This window comes from Equus caballus, chromosome 8 (assembly GCF_041296265.1).
Source record: "Equus caballus isolate H_3958 breed thoroughbred chromosome 8, TB-T2T, whole genome shotgun sequence".
Taxonomy (NCBI): Eukaryota; Metazoa; Chordata; class Mammalia; order Perissodactyla; family Equidae; genus Equus; species Equus caballus.
In genome coordinates, this window is record NC_091691.1 from 55,222,501 (window position 1) to 55,243,088 (window position 20,588).

At 36.1% G+C, this 20,588-nt stretch overlaps 1 protein-coding gene across 8 annotated transcripts in view; it reads right to left on the reverse strand.

Annotated features, from left to right (window-relative positions):
• ZNF521 (zinc finger protein 521) overlaps window positions 1-20,588 on the reverse strand; it is a 273,513-nt gene that overhangs the window by 111,262 nt on the left and 141,663 nt on the right. For 3 of the 8 annotated variants that reach the window (XM_023647587.2, XM_070275588.1, XM_070275587.1), the window contains one exon: window positions 17,085-17,166. The exons of 2 other annotated variants lie outside the window; for them this stretch is intronic. In XM_023647587.2, the coding sequence (XP_023503355.1) occupies window positions 17,085-17,166 (82 nt within the window). Of the gene's footprint in view, window positions 1-17,084; window positions 17,170-20,588 lie in introns of all 8 variants that reach the window. 3 more of the 8 variants (XM_023647586.2, XM_023647590.2, XM_070275586.1) reach the window with 1 other exon arrangement.

Here is a 20,588-nt window from a genome sequence, read left to right on the forward strand (position 1 = left end):
AACAAGGATGCATCATCATAATTTTAAGCTTTCTACCAGCACCAATGAAGAGTTGGCAATGACCTCATAGAGACCCAGATGGCACTTTCATTTTACTGGCCATTGTTCCTCCTGGATTTTGGGAGGAAACCTGCACAATTTCGCTCATTTTGTGACTGAGATTTAGAGCATGCTTCGATTCCTTTTGCCTAAGGTAGTAGTATATATAAAATGCACAAAAGTATTAACATAAAGATAGTCCTTCTTCATTACTCTTCCTCTACCTAATAACACATTTTGGCATCTAATAAATTATATTGTAGGTTCAAAAACCCATTAAAAAAATCAAGAGTGATAAACATCATAAATTGTATTGTCAAGCTGCATATAGTTATGTAAATGCCTTTTGCATGTTTAAAAGAATGAGCAATAACTGTATTACTCCATGCACAATCTTCTTGTAGTGGATTCATGTATATACACCTACAGAAAGAGGCTTCTAGAAATGCTGGGGTTTTCCAAGCTACTTCCCATATCTGACAAGAATTAGACAACACACGTGCTATTAGGATACGTCTGCGGCACGTGGGTTTTCATACACTGTTGGGTGTGTGATTCTGGATTCTAAACATTCAGAGCAAAGTTATTGTTATTTATATCTATCCACTCACCTTTCAGAAAGATAGGAATATAACTACTTGCTATTCTGCAGAATGATGAGCATGCCTATGCTGCACATTCTTGTTAGTGTTTATGTAAAACCAAGTCCTATATTCACATCTATTTACACTGAACTTACATACTTTCATCACTTCATTGTCTATTTCCCACAATTTCCAAAGAATTCTGAAGCAGAGACATACTCAACCTTTTCAAAGTAAGTTTGATTTAAGGAAGCAGAAGAGAATAACTAGGCTAAATCCTTACTTACTGCTTTTAAAGGAAATATTAAATTTTATCTACACCAAGGACAAGTTTTGTTGCCTAGAAAATGGCGTCAGCATCAGGCTTTCATGCAATGACAGCAAAGCACTAGCTAAGAACATCTCAGTACAGGTTCACAAATTGAACAACCTGTGAACGTGGAAAGAGATTACTATTACACTGCCGAAAGTGGTGTAGAGGGCGTTGAGAGAGTGTGAATTTGTCTCCTTCTACTATGCACACTAGCCCTACGTGGTGGTGCCAGTTGCTCAAACCTCAATTTCCTCATCTGTATAGTGGGAATAATAACAACCTCATATCACAGCTCGAAGAATAAATAATTGATATCTATTCAAGTGCTATATTTAGTGCGCTCAAGACACGTTTGCTCAAGTTGTGGTTGCTACCCAAAACAAACAAACCCCAGACCCTTTGAAATGTATGTCTTATGATTTATACTTCTACACATGATCATTTATCAATCCGCTACCAATAGGAAAAGGAATTAGGTTTGAGATAGCACCACACAACATCTTACAAACCAGTTAGCCCTGGTGGTAGTGATGTGTGTGTGTGCTTATATGTATGTGTGTGTGTGTGTGTGTGTGCGCTTATATGCGTGTGTGTGTGTTTTAAATTTAGGAAAATCATATTTCATGTACAGAACTGTCCTGGAATTTTGACTGTACAAGTTTGTTATTCTGAGCCATTTGATTAAATTTAACCACAGGAAACTCTTCCAAGTCCTAATGAAGCAGCAATTACATCTAAAAAGGGAGCCAAGCCAAAAAACATCCTTTTCCAATATCTCTCTTTCAAACATCAGACTCCAATATAAGCTCCATGGTTTTCATCTCACTTTTATACCATCTCTCTAAGCTGTTGGAAACATGTTAAACACAAGACAGGGAGTGGTGCACCAGTCAGTCTTTGGTGGAAAAGGTTGGCAGCAAGTACATGTCTACATAAAGGGATGTGGGCTGTGTACACACATACATACAAACACACACTTAAATAAAAAAAGAAAACTACAAAAATTTATTTTAAAGAAAGGCTACTAAAAAATTAGAAAACCATAATTACTGAGACAAAATCTGAATTAGAATTCAGAAATTAGTCTTATATTTTAAGACCTTTGAAATGAATGTACTTTAAATTTTAGTTCATAAAACAACAAGCGATGGTTCAAGATATAGATTATATAAAGCAGACTTTTAAAGAAAAGTAAAATTACCTTTTTATTTAGAAATGAAAACACTTTTTAAATTTTTTGCCTCTAAACAAACCCATAACACTTGGACCAAAGATAATAATTTTTTGCCAAAAGACACACATACTTGCATACAAACTTACTGTTTCAATAATTAAAGGAGTTCCAGTTATCTAAAACAGCCTGGACATAGAATGCAACCTTATACTATTTCCAGATTTTAACATCACATTTATCCCATGCGATGGGGCACTTCAGCATAATAATGCAAGGATCCTAGGATGCAGGAGACACAGAAATAATGTCACAAGCAATTCTTCACATTTGGTGCTCACCACATCAAGTGCAAATAGTGAACTTAAACATGAAAATGCAATTTGCTCTTTCTAAGGTATACATTTTTATCTCTCGCAAAAAAACACATTCATTTCCAGCGCCTCGAGGTAAAAAGGATGGCATCTATCACCAGAGCAGAGACTGTCTGAAGGATTTAGAAGCAATCTTTTCATAATGCTTCTTTTGGTGAGGAAGTGGAGTTATGAGTTACTCAAAATTCATAAAGATTATTAAGTTTACATCCTCACAGAAGATTCCCCACCACTGCATCTCTCAAGTATACTGTCAGCATTCCAGCCCCAAACTATTGAGAATATGTCTCTGTTTCAGGATATTCATCTATTTTGTGGCATTAGTGCTCCATTGCATAAAATAAAGGTTCTGTTTCATTCAAAAAAAAAAAAAAGAAAGAAAGAAAACAAAAAGACAAATTGCTTTCAGTGGAATAAGCCTACAATATCTATCGTGAATTACTGAATTCAGGGTACTCATTCTATCAATATTCCTTCTTGTAAGTGATTTTAACAGGTAAGTAAATTCCTATTTCAGCAAGTTTACTCCAGATTATCAGCTTCTGTGTTTGTGCCTGCTGGGCTATTTGAATGATTACTCTGTCCCCTCAAGCCCTTAGCTTTGACCCACTCAGCACCCATGGCAGTGACCCCTCATGGTCAGGAAGCTTCCTAAACAACAGTAAGCTTTCCTGCTTGATGAATTCCAGCCTTACAGCTCATCTAAACTGAGCCTATGGGCTTCATGGTTTTCTTTCTTACCCTTCGTGTAGGTCTATGGGAAGTTATGAAACATATTTTTCTCGTCCTCCCATGAGCAAGGCCAGGTTCACAATCTGACCTCAGAAACACAGCAGTCCTGCAAAGCCAGACAGCCTGATAGAACTGAGTATTAGCGCTCTCTGCCTGGCCTAACACAAACTATCACATGCAGCACGGAGCAATGTTACTTATGGGAAATGACAGGCAATGGATCCGTGGGAGAAAAATAATGGGATTTAATCACACAAAAAATATCACAGGCACACAGCTCCTTTTCAGCAAGCTGCCCACCTCAGGTGAGGTCACATTGTTCTTATGAAACTAACCACTCATAATTTATAATGGAGCTGCCTAACCAGATCTTTTGATCAGATTAAGTTATAGGATTCTGGACACACCCAGAGATTCCCATTCCCATCATGTCAATATCCCCCCAGGGAATGATTTAAATAAACACACAAAAATATCTATCTATGCATCAGAGAGATGTCTCAGATGTGTGAGGAATGATCCCAGAAACAGTGCAGGCTCATGTGAAAGACTGTCATAGACTAATTAAGGACACTGCTGCCGAAAAAGGAAGGCTGACCCTGCAGTCTTATTTACACAATTTCCAGCCAGAGGGCTGTGAAGGGGAACCCCAGTGGAGCATTTCTATCTGAAACCCAAGGGCACCTGCATTAAGGAAACTGGTGTAAATGAATCCCTTTGCTCAAAGACAGAAGAAACGAGACCAATGCTTCAGTTATCTTGATATGGAATATATGTGCCGACCCTCTTAGATTCCCACATAACGAGCCACAGCTACCTCTTATTTGTTTATTCTTATTATTATTGTTTGCACTTCACTATGCATTCAATTAGAAGGAGGACATTTTGAGGCAAGAACGATTAGCTCTTTAGACAGAAGGTAGTGATTCAAAAATTGCAAAACTTCAGCTTTCAAAAATAGCCTAAGTGACCTCTTGCAGGACTCTGACCACTCTGTAGCAAGCAGGAGGCAACCCCTGTGAAGAGCAAATTCTGGCAAAGTTCTCTCTTCACAGATGATGCACAGCTTAAGCTATAATGAGTTTTTGGGTTACAAATGCTGAACGCATTAATATTCCTTGATGATAATTATCACAGTATAAGCACCTTTCCCAATGTGAGTAGCATAAAGCAACTGAAGCAGCATTTTTACTACATTTGAAACAAGCTGGAAAATGGGATTTTCTACTCTTGTAACCCAGGGCCAACATACATCAAGCACTGCATATTAAATACACCTATATATGAACTCCATATTACTTTCCTTCCCTTCTGGTTCATGTATGCCTAAAGCTATCACCTTTATCCATTCTTTATTATGAAATTCTTGATGTGAACATACAAGTGATACACGTAATTTCAAAACAAAATGTATTTCCTCCCAATCATATGAATCCTATGTCTCTTCTTAGAAGAATACAAATCGCAAATAAGATCAGTAAGCCGTGTTTTACAGATGAGATGTGTCTCTGTGCAGTTTGAATGAATACTGTGGTCACTGGCTGCATATAAAACAGGATGAAAATTAGAATCGAGCAAACAGGATCCTAGAAAAACCAAACACATTACATACCAATCTGAACAAACTACCTGGCTTTATCTTTACACCTTCTAAACTAAGACTATTAAGCACTGAAGGGTTTAAATGTGAATTCTAACCCACCAACATGATGACAGTAATGATGTCAGCATCCTATTAACTGGCACTATGTTCACATAAGGACCCTAAAAGACAAATTTTCATTCCAGATTAAAGGAACAATTATTGTTATTTGAATAGTAACTATCAAATATTCTAAGAAGAATTGATAAAGAGGATCCATTCTGCATCATATCAGTGTGTACAAAAATATCTAATATTCAATATTTGCCATAGACCCCAAATAGACGCTGTAAGGATTTAACTTACTATACCCCAATTTGATTTGATAATATGCTCTGAATGGACTATAAATTGATTTTCCCTCATCTCTTTTTCTTCTCTTCCCTCTAATCAGTGAAAAAGAGAAAATGGCTATTATAAAGCTGATGCTGGGATGGCTTAAAACAATCACAATATAAAATCTTCCTTTTTCTTTTCGACATGCTATAATGTCATTTTAGTACTCTACGTAAATAACCTCAACAGCATTTTGACTTAACAGTGACAAAATGAAAGTCAGTTTGAACTCTTAATCCAAAGAGTGTGAATTGATTTAGGTATTTTGTAGGTGTGAATCTGCTGAATTCATTTGTACCATGTTAGCCCACACTTCATTTAGAAAATATGCCACGCTACAACTCCTTCAAGTTCTCTAACATCATTTTTACTTATGTGCTGAAAAACGTCTTCAAATCCCATTTGACTAGACGGCAGGGTTATGAGGGAACCTTTACTAAATATTTAACAGCACTATCGGCTTATTAAATACTATAATGTGAGAGCCATGAAAGCATGATATACGGTGCTCGCCTTTTTTTTTAAACTTAATGCTGGTGCTCATTCTGAACACTCTGCAAGCCCATTCATCAGTAGAACTGATGCATTTTAAAAAGTCCTCATTTACTAGTAGATAAATGTGGTTAGAGAACCTTTTTAGCGTAGAAATGACTGGGAACCTGTTTGGTTTTGCTGTGCAGAATGTGCTTTACTCTGGATAGAAAAAAAAAAAAAAACCACCTCACGAAACATTTAAAAGGCCATTTTGAAAGAATATGCAAAAGCTAAAGGAACACAGTTAGAAATAAAAAAAAAGTAGGGTGCATTTTTGTTCACAGGAATTTACATGTACCAAAACAAGGCAACAAATTCACAGGCAGCTGATAAAGTACATGTCTTCACTAAGTCCAGAGATAGCGATATATATCAGATAATGAGATTACCAAGTGAGACTGTTGCTTTTGACCATGACATTGTTGGCAGGTGACTTAATTTGCAACTATTCTTAATTGCTTTTTTTTTTAAATAAAAATGGTTAATATAATGTTTTTGCATAAACTATAAGATATTTTTAACTAAAACAATGTTTTTTCAAAAAAAATTAATCAGAAAATGTTTAGCCTGTTCCTGTAGAAAGTAGGTATTCTCTCTGCAAAGATATCCCAATTCACAAGGAGATATACTATAGTCTAATTTAAAGAAAACTCCCTTTCCACTGGAGGCCTGCAGAGCGAGCATCTATCCTGTAAACACTGTAACAAATGGTTCTCCGTCCTCCTAGTTCTCAGTGGAGACTCTTGCTTTTGAAAACGTCTTGTGGTGACTTACTAAATTCAGGCTATTTCAATTAGTATTACTGCACATTAAAAATTAATTGCAGTACTGAGTGGATTAAGGTTTAAATTTCAATTCTACAGTATGTGCAGTAGAAATGACAGCTAAAAATCAATGCTCTTTGGCCCACAATCGGAAGTATGTATGGTCGAATAACGTGGGGCTGGCGTCACTGGCCAAGCAGTTTTAAAAGACTTGATAGTTCAATTGAAGGTGTGTCAGCTCTAATTCTAGATTTTAGTTTGAATGCTGCACAGTAGCCCAGCCTCAGAAAAAGAAAAACAGAACAACAGCTGCACTAACAATTTGGAAAAGCAAATGGACACAGGTACTCAAATTATGACAACAAAGGGATTAACAGTCACCGAAAATTCACAAGTAATTATCCCCAGGCTAAAATCTTGTTCATAATTCTGTTCAATATGAACACAGTTTCTCTGACTTAAATCTACACTATTTTTCTTAGTTATTGGGTGACAGTAGTTAGTTGGGGGCAGGAAATAGGCTATTTTGTAAAGAGACCCCGCTAATATATACAATATTCATAATGACTTTATCTATGTTTTAAGGAAACCCGAGAAGATATTGAAAATACAGATCTTTTCCTTAAATCTTTCCTTTTCCGTAATCCCACCGAAGTCCCCTTTGTAAATTATGAAACCTCTTTGGGGAGGGGAGAAATCAGTTGACCATGCTGACTATAAATTTATAACATCTACACAAAATGTTTGAAAAGAAATGGGTCGCTTTCATACACAGTAAACTTGTTCTTCTAAGAAGATGAGGAACATTACAAAATCAACAGAGTAAAGAAGCATTTATAAAGACCCACAAAGCCCCCCAGGATATCTGGGTCTGGAACTGAACGGTGATTGGTATATGCCTGAGAGAAAAAAAAAATGATGTCTGCAATGTTCCTTAAGACCCCCTCTGTGTTGCACCAGTGGCCAACAGCAAGTCCGGCAGCAAGAGAGTCAAGAAGATGGGAAGTAATAATAACAATAAAAGGAATAATCTGGTGCAAATGGACCCCAAGGTGTAGTAGTCATCCCCATGCACCAATCACCCTTCACTGCAATTTACTGATGTGGCTTCATTACAATACAGCATAGAAAGGGGTAATGTGCGAAGTGCACTATTTAAAGCTACGTGGTTTGAAGCAGGCACTGCTGGGGAGGCAAGTCAGAGTGTTCAAAAGTGAAATTACCTGGAAAAACATTAAATAGAGGTGTAACATGTATACAGCATAGGGATAAATTCGGGAAGAAAGAGGATAAAAGGTAGTGGAGAAAACTGTTTCTTTAGTGAAATATTAAAGGCATTTCAAATTAACTTGAATTAAAACATTCTCTGAAGAGGTAACAACTTGTGGCTTTGTTAAAAGGAAAAGATAAAGAATATGATGTTTCCTGTTTGGAAAATATAAACCAGCCGTTTCCTATTCTTATTCTCCATAAAATGAACCTAAACAATATTTTTAGGTGAACTTTGACACTGCACATTCAGGTTACTATTGTCTAAAAGAGAAAACCATTAATTTTCTGATTCTTGCCTGCTGTTGAAAATCTTACTTTTCAGTCAGTGCCCAGAAGATTCTGAAGCAATGTGTTAAGAGGAAAAAAGAGATTCTTTCCTCACCAAGGATCATTGAGTATGTCATTGGTTAATTCTTGCTCTATGCTGCTCATTAGCATTACTCTCAAGTTTCTGGTTATCATATCCGAAATATTAAGACATAATAACTATGAAGGTGCAGATAATTGGATATTAACCAGAACATACTTGACTGGGCAGGAGGTAGGGCCCTGCTTAAACTAATCCTGAAATATATTAATCACCAATTAATGAAAGGGTTTCTAATGCATTTTCTATTATAGAACACCTCCAAGTACCTAAGCTTTTTCTAACAAAATGACTTGGAATAACAGGGTAGAAATAAGGAATATGGCCATCTGACGATGGCTTGAATTAATTCTTTACAGCCTGTTGTCAGGTAATCACGAAAACTATAGTTAAAGCCTTGATTATTTTTTTTACAAAGTCTGATGGGAAGAAGAGGGGACACTTTTCAATGTGTAGTGGCGTTGTTTTAAATTCCAAATTTATCCCTTTAAATGGCAGAGCCATAGCTAAATATTTCATCAGAGAGCTGTCATAACATTATGTGAGTCTTCCAGCCTAGGGAGACCTCTAGACCGCCAACCTAACAACAGATGTACTCTTAAAATATAAAACCAATTAATGGGAGCCAGAGAAGTCCAGGAAAGGCACACTTTGTACCTAGTAAACAGTAAGTAGTAAGACGTTGATGAATATATTAAGGGATAAAAACCTTGACTAAGTGGTGGTTGGAAATTAACCACCACTTCGATGGAAATAAAGTAATGCTAAGCAAAGGAAAAAGGAGGAAGAAAACAGGAAGAGGAATATAGAGAGAAGAAAGTCACATTTCTGTACAATCCATACGGCTGTGAGATTGCGTCTGATACAGCAGATATTATATTTGCTTGTAAAAGCCCCCACTAAGCTCTCTAGAAAAACTTCTGCTCATATCCACCGTTAGAGAAATTGCTACAGAAATGCCACTCATCTAAAAGAAAATAAAATTTCTAACTACGTTACTCTTACAAAGGAATTCTAATATCTTCTCATACTTAAAAGGTATAGCTCCCAGATACTCTGAAAAAGACTTACATTTTTATGTCACAGAAAATAGTGTTTGGATTAAGGCAATGTAAGCAAGGGATTGAAATGACACCATCTCTCCATTTTTGCTGGCTTTATTCACTTAATTTGATTAAAAGACTAAGAAAACTCCTATTATCTCAGAGGTTTTTGTTGTTGTTGTTCTGTTGTTTGTTGACTTTATTTTTAGTAATTCTTAGATAAGCACTCACAGCAGATGAGCTAAGATACGCAGGCAAGTAGGCCCTTTTATCAACAATTTTGCTGTAGAAATACACAAACATTTCAATGGCTCTTCATTAGCAAACAAATCAACAAGTGATATTTTAATGCATGACTTTATTCCATCTCTGTGGGGACTGTAGTTGAGAGTGTGATGTACAGTACAGAGAAAGGAATCATCAGCCACAACGTCCCAGGGCTCTCTCCATTGAGGACTTCGCAGCCTCTGCTTAAAGAGTGCATTTAATTGACTGATAGACAGTAGCTTCTTTGTTCACAGAAGACAGCGAAGTAATGGCAGCTTGAAAATCGTACCATCTACAGGGTCTCCTGAGACTAGTAACAGGGGGATATGTGTCAGGAATAAATAAATAATCTAATTATTAAGCCACTTCCTGTCAAGTTAACTCCAATTTGTTGGCTTTTGAAGGCAACAAAACGAGGCATTTTTCCTCATTATGCTTCTCTTTTTATACCAGTGGTAATCACAGGCGGATTAAAGGGTGCCTGATTGGTTTTTTTGTCAAGGAACTGAGAAGCAGCCAACAGTACAGAAAAACAGAGTTGGGGTTAGAAGAAATTTCATGCTTGTCTCCTTTCCAGCTCCCTAACAGCCCACACGGCTGCCCCATACAGAGCTGCCAGCTGTACAGCAAATGTGTACCCCTCCAACTGAGGCCTACCGGGCCACAGGCGCCATCCTGAGAGCTGTGAGATACCTTGCAATCTTGGCAGGTAGCTACTGCTGTCATAGGCATAATTCTAAAGGTGACCTATGAAACCCCATCAGCTCACCAAATGCAACAATATGAGCAGCTGAAGTTCGACACCCACTCTCCATATTGGCTCCCTTTCCTTTGTTTACTGCTATTAATGGCCCCGAAACTAGGAAATAACCTATGGAAATAGGTCATGAGAGACCTTTTCTTTTTGTGTCTGAACTGATCCTGTGGAAATAGGTCACGATGTGTATGCGTGTATGGGTGGGTGTGTGTGTATGTAGGAATCGATCTTTTTACCTATTGCTGATGACTTTCAGTGCCCTCTGTTCAAAAATGTTTTGTAAACTTCATTCAGAAACAGATACTCACATTTGATAATAAACATTTCAAACAGTGAATGAAAAACGGATACACTTGTGGCATATTCTACAGCAAGTCAGAGGTGAGGACAAAACGACAGCCAGAAGCCCCGCCACTGTGTCAGCCAGTCACATGGAATATCCATCTGGCACAGACTCTCTTCCCGGCATCTCTGTACGGAGCCTAGGAAGGAAGGCTGGCACCCAGTAATTCTGCTCCAGAGCAACAGGCTTCTGAGCCCTCTTTAAGGGCAGTGTGTTCTAAAAAGTAACAAGAAACTGCATCTTCAATCTGTCTGTGGGCTCAGTCAGAACCTTCAGTCTCACAGAAAATTAACATCACAAAAATGTCTAAGAGGCCATCTTAGGGGCTTGTAAATTAGAAACTCCACTAACTGCCTGTATTATTTACTCTTGTAAATCAAAGCTGCTAGACGCAGGTTAAAACCCAAAACAAGGATAAACACCCTGATCTGTCTTTTAATCGCTTAACACTGAAATTAAGAGACAGGCTCAAAGATTTTCTTTAAAAGTTGCTTAAGAAATAAGAATCCAAATAACCAAAATGAGCTCTTGAAAACTGAGTTTTATTCCAATAAGATGTTAAAATAAAAAAAAAAAAAAGGTCTTTTCCTTTTCTTTTTCTTTAAATTGTCTTTGTTTTTAGGAAGGCTGATCATGGAAAAGCCTTGATAAGTTCCTGTGGTCCCACTTTGCGCTCAGTAAACAGCATAGCTATGTTCTATTTATGCCTGTGTATGTCCTTTCTGAATACATCTTGAATTTTTGTTAAATTGCGCAGATAATTAAACCCTCTTCATATTTACAGGCTGCTTCATTGGTACGATGAATTCTGTTTTCAGTTACTGTCTGCAAATTCCCTCTCTGAACAATTTCATACTAAGCAATAACACTTCATTTTACATAAGTTTTATCTGATGTCCCCATACAGAGCTGCCAGCTGTACAGCAAATGTGTGGTTCTCAAACTGAGGCCTACCAGGCCACAGGCTCCATCCTGAGATCTATAAGGCACCTTGCTGTCATTGGCAAGCGTTCCCTGCTATCACTGTGACCATCGCTCCACACTGCACACAACTTAAAATCATCTGATTATTAGAATTTGTGGCCCACACTCCATTTTATCCTTTATTTAATCTATCCCCAGATCACACATTTGTTTAAATGTTTTGGCTGGTTTACAAATCATGCAGCCATCTGCACAGTAGGTGTGACACCATTTTTTAGACAAAAGTTACGTTACAAGCAAAGATAAAGTCATTTGAAATGCTTTGGTGTTTGTTATTCTGCCTGGTTCACTTGGACCAACTCTAAGAAATAAATAGAATTATCTGTGTAAATCGATGAACGTCTATGAAAAACAACACCCAGCAGAACGCCGAGCTTGCTCCATTACCTACGTTAATACCATGACAGCTGAGGAGAGATGACCTGGCCCACTTCTCATCTCTCCTGTACAGATGGCTATTAAAGAGAAAGTATCCCTTTTGTATGGTCCATGTAGAAACCCTTTATGGGCTTTTCAAATAAGCCAGCATTGCCCACATGAGGGTAGCTTTCTGTTACCATTAAACTGCCCAGATTTCATCTTTTTTAATCCAGCTCTTGATGAAATAAGCCAGCATTTCATCATATTTAACACCAAATGCTTCTTTCTTAATTCCCTGAGTTTTGCAAGCAATCAAATGAAGATGACTTAAAAAAAACTTCAATAGTCTTCTCGTTTAGAATTAACGTTAACTCCAAAGCACCTAACGACTTTGAGCTTCGCAGGATAGCGCAGGTACACACCAATACACACCCCCACATACATATGCATTGTTGTAGATTCATTTCTATTCATTTTTTTTAAAAAACAGGCAACGAAAACTGAGAGTTTAAAGGGCAACACAGCCCTTTATCTCCCTATGCAGAGATCCATATCTTTGGATATTTCCCCTTAAGACATATAAAATCCCAAACCACTATAGACCTCAAAATATTGGTTTTAGTGTATTCTAAAGCAAGAGCACTCAAGCTGAAATGTTTCAGGGGTGATACTGAATGTCACAAAACTATAATGAAGATTAGTCACATAGCACACCATCCACTAAAGAAATGGAAGGAAAAGAATGCCATTTGTGACCTTGGGTATCAAAGAAATTGCAGAACATATGAATGTCACTTGCCACGAGAACAGACAAAAATTTCACCACACTGTACAAAACTGATTTATGCATTCTTTTCGTCATGCCATCAGCAATGTATATCACGTGTAACATAACACACAGGGTACATATCTTCCCACGTGTACTGAAGAAGACTTGAATCTTTTCATGGTCTTTTAAAAATTATATCTATAGAACACTGAGTATTAGAGACCTGGATAAAAATAGTCAATATCTTTGCACCAGTGTTTTCATATTAGCTGTCATTTACGGTCCCAAATTTTAGATTTGCTTTCCTAAGAGATAAATACATTTGCTTTCCTAAAATGCTCTAAGCATCACCCTTGATCCATCTGGGACAGGTTTATCAGTGGCTATTTCTGGATTTTCCTATTTTTTTCACAAAACAGGGTGCTCTGCCACCTTAGATACAATTTTGCCATTATAACACATGAACATTACAACAGACGAAAAAATATGAAAAAATAAAATTTATTAAATAATAATTTCTAAGTTGGTTTTTAAAAATAATTCTTAGGGAATGGCTTGTACCTATTCCCTTCATATTCTCCATCCAAGAATTTTGAAAGGGAGGGCAGGAAATGACCATAGCTACATCCTGACCACTTGCCCTCCAAAGTCCATGACTGTAGCAATCAATTCCAAGGACAATGGTATTTCTCCCCTTTGATCATTTCTTTGTCAAGCTGACTGGCCTTCGATGGTGAGTGTATTACTGGTTGTCTACCACCAGCCACTCGCAATTTGCTCACTATGTTTCATGAGACAGTTGTTTGTGGCTGTTTGGAACACATTTGTCTCTTTGGGGATTTATGCGCTAGTTGCAATGCCAACCTCTGTAGTGATCGAAATTTCTTTCTAACTAAAATAGATAATTAGAGGCTGGTAATTATTGGTCAAGAATTATCAGAGTGAAAAAATTAAGCTTCTCATAAATAGTTCTTGGCAATGTCATCTCTTTATATTATCACATGCCTAACAGCCCTCTATTCAGAGCACTTACAAATTTACTTTACTGCTGTTGAGCCTCGTAATTTTATATGAGGCAATCCCTTTGCTGGGTTAAACCCATTTAAATTCTCTGGTTTCATCTCTATCTGTGCTAATCCATACCAAATAATAATAATAACAGAAACTTCAAAGAGGAAAATAACAATAAATATTTACTATACTGATAGAAAGAGCCAGGTGAATAATGAATTACAGGACATAATACACAATAGCTTCTTTCTGTATTCTCAGGTCAAAAGCCAATGTAAACTATGTGAAAGGAACAAAGGAAGACAAGAAAAATTTTCTCATCTGTGCAGGCTTTAAAAGAGGGAAATCTTTTCCCCAGGAAAGCTGTTAAAATGGTTTGTAGCTCTTTTTGTGTGTATGTGTAAAGAAGAAAAGAAACCCCTAAATAGTCACTGGTCTGATTTCTTACTGAAATTGTGTCAAAACGTGGTGGAGAGTGAGGTTGTCTTTTTTTCCTTAACAGACGTTAAGTCAAATCCCTAATGCATTTTTATTGAGTAATTATTCCTGCAACTCAGACCATGTGTCCACACCTAGCTGCAAAACGGCACTTAAGCAGAGTGTCTCCAATAGGTATCTGGTAGAAACATTGATGGTTTTCCTCTCGCAAATGTCCCTGGCCAATAGCCTAAGACCAGCACATCCAGAAAGAAGCGTGGAGGTTCTCTGACATTGAAATTGCATTAAAACACGTGTGCTACATAGCAGCAAATGCAAATGCCTTGGTTAAAGAAGGAATTTAAAGTTACACCTCATTGGGTCATCTGCAGGCCTTGTTTTCCATCAGGTGACATACTCCTTCCCCTAGACTGATTGAAATGTAAAACAAAATCTGTAAAACACTATATTCCCTCTTAACAAAAAGAGTAAGAGGCTTTTCAGATAGCCTCTAATCCCTATGCCCTGCTAAATGTCTGGTTGAGATTATTTTTTGATTAGACAAAAAACATACACAGATACACGACCTAAAAATACCTACCCTCAATGGAGGTATTTTAGCCAACAAAATAACGCTGCCTGCCTCATTTGAAAGACTAAGTATCACAGTGGGATTTTAAAAAAGGATGTCTTTGCCTTGGTGACATCCTCTCGTTACGCATTCTCTCTCTCTAGATATTAACAACACGAATGGAGTTTAAGGACTTAGATGCATGGTCAGCAGATATAACAATTAAATGGATGCTATTCATTTGTTTAAGCCTCAAGTGCAAAAGAACTACATGTTTTATTATTAAAAATAGCATGAATATTAAATAACTAGGCCCTCTGTGAAAAGGAATAGAATTTGCTTCTCCGATGGAAGGTGAATTGTTAAACGCTCAGATCCCAAGAGGAGGTGAGTGTCATATTAATCCACCATGAGGTGGAGGTGGGGAAAGCCATATAGGAGAAACACAAATGGAAAGGTACAAAGTAATTTAAAAAGAAGGACCAGAAAAAAACCAATGAATGTTATGGACAATGATACTAAAATTGCAAAGTCAAAAAGTCCTCTCATGCTTAACATTCAATTCAGAATCTAAATATGCACAAGAACATTAATATTGTAGTGAAAAATATATTCAATCTGTTCATCTGGGTCCTGGGATAAATAATAAATCCAGAAGCAAAAATAAATTGACATAGACTAAAACTATGCAAAGTTCTAAAATCCACAAAGTTTCACTAAATTTTCCATAAGCTGCAAAATTCCAAGGAATTGTTTTCATTGAAATCCATGTAAAACTGCAGCATGAAGCAGAACCATGAATGACTGCCACCAATAAACTCTACTCAAGAGATGGAAAATACTGACATTTATCATTTAGCAAGAAGAACTCATTTTTTCTAACCCATGCCCCTTCCCCCAAAAAACAGTTTTGAAAGTTTATATACAGTATACTTCTGGAATCCAAAACAGAAGGGAATTGTATTGTTTACATTCCTCTTACATGTTGCCATTATCTTCCAAACACGCAAGAAAGTTGTCAATGTTATTCCGTCACATTTAAGAATATGCTATTTAATGTCTAAGAAAATTCACTAATAATATTAGTACTTATATCTGTAAAATATAGAGATAAAGTGATCAATATTTCAGCTGTTATGTATATGTTCTAGTTCGCACAATTAAGCACTTAGTCTTTTATAAGCAATAATCCTCCTAAAGACCCATCATTTGAAAACTATAAAGCAAATCCTATTGAAAAGCTATTAATCAATTTTCCAACATGCTTTTGAATTTATCTTCATTAACATCTACAAGAGCATTAGAAGTTCTGTTATGGTGGGTTTTAATGATCACATGATAGTTGGAGCAACCTTTCCACTGAACCTTCTTAGAATGCTGCCGATTAGTGTATAATAAAACTTCTTTATCCTTGAAAGTAAGTTCAGAATCTAAAACACTGAGTTTTCTTTCCTGTCTTAGAGTTTGATAATAGGAGAGCATGAGCTTAATTAGACTCTTTTACATTATATCACAATTATTTATGGTACTGAATAATACCATAAAAGGAGTATGAAATAAAAAACTCTCATAGTAGAAAAACACAAATGAGTAACCAAAATAGTATAAAGTAATAGCAATTGTTTTACTAGTAGAAAAGATCTGCTTGATAAAGTTTAATTGGCTGGTGAAACTCTTAGTGTTATTACTAAGTGCTTATCAAATTAAAAAACATAGGAGGTAACCCCAGAGGAATTAAGGGATAATAGGACAATATGAATAAGTGAAAAAATTATCCTTTAGCTCTAGCCCTTGTGACACATGCAAAAATCCCTGAAAACATTGGCCTAGAGTGACTTTACCCAAACCGCTTTTATAAAGATCTACGTAAAATTTGGTGGGGAATAAAAAATGATTACTGAATTCTTTACGTGATCTTTATGATCATGATTATTTCCAGGCTGTTGAAACCATACATATAAAACTATTTTACGGCAATTTAAATTATTTATGTTTCCCTATCACAAAAACTCACCACTTTAGATTTTGATACAAAGATGCTTAAGCAACACACAGCAGTGCCATTACCATAATAACTTCTGAAATTAAAACCTGTCTAAAACTCTATGGAAAGCTAACATCCAGTTCATTAACCATTCCTGTTAGTTTTCAATAATGCAAAAATGATTAGAAGTTTAATTTGTTAATCACCTGTGTTTAGACTGGCAGTAGATATATAATCCTCTGCAGAAGTCTAAACTAGCCCTTGCAGAAAATAAAATGTGCTAATGCCTTATCAGGCCTAATAATAGTAATAAAAAAAATCAATCATGCCTAGGTAAACCATTAATGGTTGAACAATTAATTCATCTTTAACTCTGTTTAATTACATAGGCATTGACGTACACAAGCAGGAGAAAAATCTATCTGTAATAAGGTTTAGAGTGTCACTCACCAATCATGTGATTTGCAACATGAACCTGAATATCCCATTCATTGTAGAAAACCATCTGACACTTGATGCACTGATAGGTCTTCTTCTGAGAAAACAAGTATAAACAGAATTACTTAGACACACGCACTTTTTATTGTTTTCTTTAAAAAACCCCAACCCTACTCACAGCATTTTTTTGAGATGCTGGTCTTACATATGTTGCTAACTAAGCTGCTGTGGGCTGCCTGGGCAAGGTTCCAGGAGTTCCTTACTAAGACCTCGTGGTTTGATCCACGCTATACATTTAGTTACAGTTAGAAAAAACGAAGGCCCACAATTATGGCATATTATGTTTTTAAAGGTCCCTGAACTCAAAACAGAAATTAGTATTTACAAAAAATCTGTAACACACGGCTGAGTTTCAGAAACTGATGTCTTTGAAGATCAGGCACATTTTCGTTTTGGCCAAAATAACTGTGGTGTTGCTTCTAGACATCCCTAAGCAAAATGACCAGTAAGTTAAGACTCATGGAATCTAGCTAAGAGATTTAGAGTCTATAATTTTTAGCTGATGTCTGAAATTTAGATGATGTTTCAGAAGTTGCTAGATACTAGCATTTAAATACAAATTTTCACCTATAAAGAAATCACATTACAATGAACATCTAACACCATTTTATCACTTTATACAACAGTCCTGTGAAGCGGATAGAGCAGGATTTATTATAATTTTTGTATCATAAATAAAGAAAGTGAGACCCAGGCAAGTAAAAAGACTTGCCTGATGTCACAGTGCCCTACAGCTGGGAAGAGAAATAAGCTCTTTTGATTGTAAATGCTAGGCTCTCTGATAAAAGCAGCCTTTATGATTCCACATCTTTATTATTGTGTTCCCCATATGACTCAGTACATACTAGATGAACTCAATAAATAAGTATTGGTTATGTTTTCCAGAACACAGCTACATACGTTTCTTTATGAAACAATATTTACAATTAAAAACTATGTGGAAAACAAAATAAACCATTATGAAACAACCCATTTTGAAAATCTCCCAAACATGAGAAAATGACATTTTTAAAATCACATCAACGACATTTTGTTAAGGCACTCTCATAGAATTGTCTTTTCATCTGCAGTCACATAAAATTGTTTTATTAATGGTAGCAATAGGAACTATCAGTCTGTAAATTGCAGTTAATTTTAAAGAACTCAACAAAATCAAACTTAAGCACAAAAAATTTAGCATCCTTTCATTAGTGATTAAGATCATAAAGCCCATTAATGTGAAATTTTCTTAATTTTTGCCACTTAACGTAGTATTTGCTTCTGCAACAGAGGATAGTATTCCTTCTAAAATGCAGAAATGCAGGCATATTTCCAACGGAAGCTTTCTAAATAATCTAACGGGCTTTGTACATTAGGCATATTGTGAATTGACTATGCTGAATCTAAATATAACATGGACTTGAAAAACCCTGACAATCACCAAGGAAGATTTACTGCGCTGAGCTGTTTACAAGATGCTTTTGATGGTGACATATAGAGCAACATGTGTTGCGTAAATAACATCTATCCCTTTTTTAACAATATTTCCCTTTAGAACTAGTTAGAAAATATTTCTTACTCCCAGATGACCTACATTATATATTGTTTATTAGCATACTTCTAGCACTATTCCTGATATGTGACCTTGTTGAAAAACAAAGAAACATAAACTTAATGGCTAGTCTTTTCTCTTGTTAGCACAGTAAAACATACAATATGTCGAAAACTGTCTCCAAAAATGATGACTGATGAATATGTTGGCAGAATATACTAGGGCTTTTTTTCAGTGGTCTAATAATAAAGAATAAAATCACTTGACAAGACAAAATAATAAAATGTCTTCTTAAAGGCACTTACTACTACCTTCAAAATGAACTGACACATCTGAAGATCTAAGTATATAAGTTTTCTTTTACCATTGAAAGAAAATGCTTTTGTCATTACTGATAATTCAAATACTAATTCTACACTTAAGACAATGTCTAAACGTTACTTTCTACTCTTATTAACAACGTCATATTCTTATCTATAAGCTCCTAAATTTGGGGCTAGATGAAACAAGAGTTTAACGTGATCAAAAAATGTGCCATGATCTTAAAGTGCAGTAACTTGGACTTCACCTCACCACATATGTCACATTTCCCAAATACAAAGCAAGGATATGCAAATGAGAGGTGTTAAGGTTTGCTTTTTAAAGCCATGGTATAAAATTCATTTTTATCTTCAAGTTTTTAAAAAAGTAATTTTAAATGACCTTTGAAGCATCCCGTATTATCATTATAGACTCCTAGCAAAATATTTGAGACCCCTGCCCACCTGTACACCATCTTTAAGTAAAGTGATTATAACCTGTGAACAGTGTTGTCCTTGGGGAGCTCAGTCCCTTGGAGGTAAATGCATATCAGCTCTGTACAGCCGAGTTTATGAAGGAATTCTTCCTAATTCTAGGCCCAAGTCTGCTTTTTTTCACCCATTGGTCCTAACTCTATGCTCTGGAACTATAAAGAACAGGTTGAATTCCTTGTTTAATGTGACAACTACATTAACCCCTTTTCAGACTGCAAATAGAGGGAGGGTATAAAAAATGCTTTGGACAACTTTTACCATCCTGGTTACTTTCAACCAGGTCAATCTTTTCGCAAATAGACTCCCAAATTCAGCGCAATTCTCCAAGGGTGTCCTGACCCTTGCAGAGCATAGGAGCACCTTCACCTCCCTTAGGACCATCACTTCCATTTATATAGAAGACAACAAAAAAAAGTCAAGTGAGATCATTTCTTTTAAAAGCAGATTAAAGTAGAAACAGAACTGCCATTGTTTGGGCCCCAGGTTGGCCTTTCTCAACACTTAAAGTTGTCAATTTACTTGAAATGCTAATTTAGTACAATTTTTAAAAGAGACTTTTTTTCATTAGCCTTTTTTAATGTGCTACTTGGGAGTGGGGTTGTCATTTCCTGATTGTTCTCTTTTGTTTTCTGATACTGATAGATGTAATTATCAAGGATACAACTTTTTCCCAGCACCTCATTATTTTTGATTGATTTTGAGAACAATTTAAATGTGCCTTTTTGACATTCTTGTTTTCAGTTAGACTCTGGTTAAGGTAATCAAAGACTTTCAGCAAAGAGCATCTCATAAATTAAAAAAAACTATTAGAATCTTTAATAATGTATACTTAAAAAAAAAAAACATTATTCTGATGAACTCCACACCCTCCTCTCAATCTGTACTCCATTAGGATTTAGGCTTCACATTTAGCCTCACCAAATTAAAAAAAAAAAATTATACTTTGTAGTTATAAATTGCTTTGATTTTTTTTAAACAAAACACTGAGGATAAAAAAAAAAATCAATGAGTCCATAGTAATCATCAAAAACAGAAAAAGAAAAAATCTCAGTTGCCACCATTGGACGGGACTATTACATGTATCTCTTGTTCTGAAAATTGGTAATTAAAGGCACAGAAGCATCATGCTTC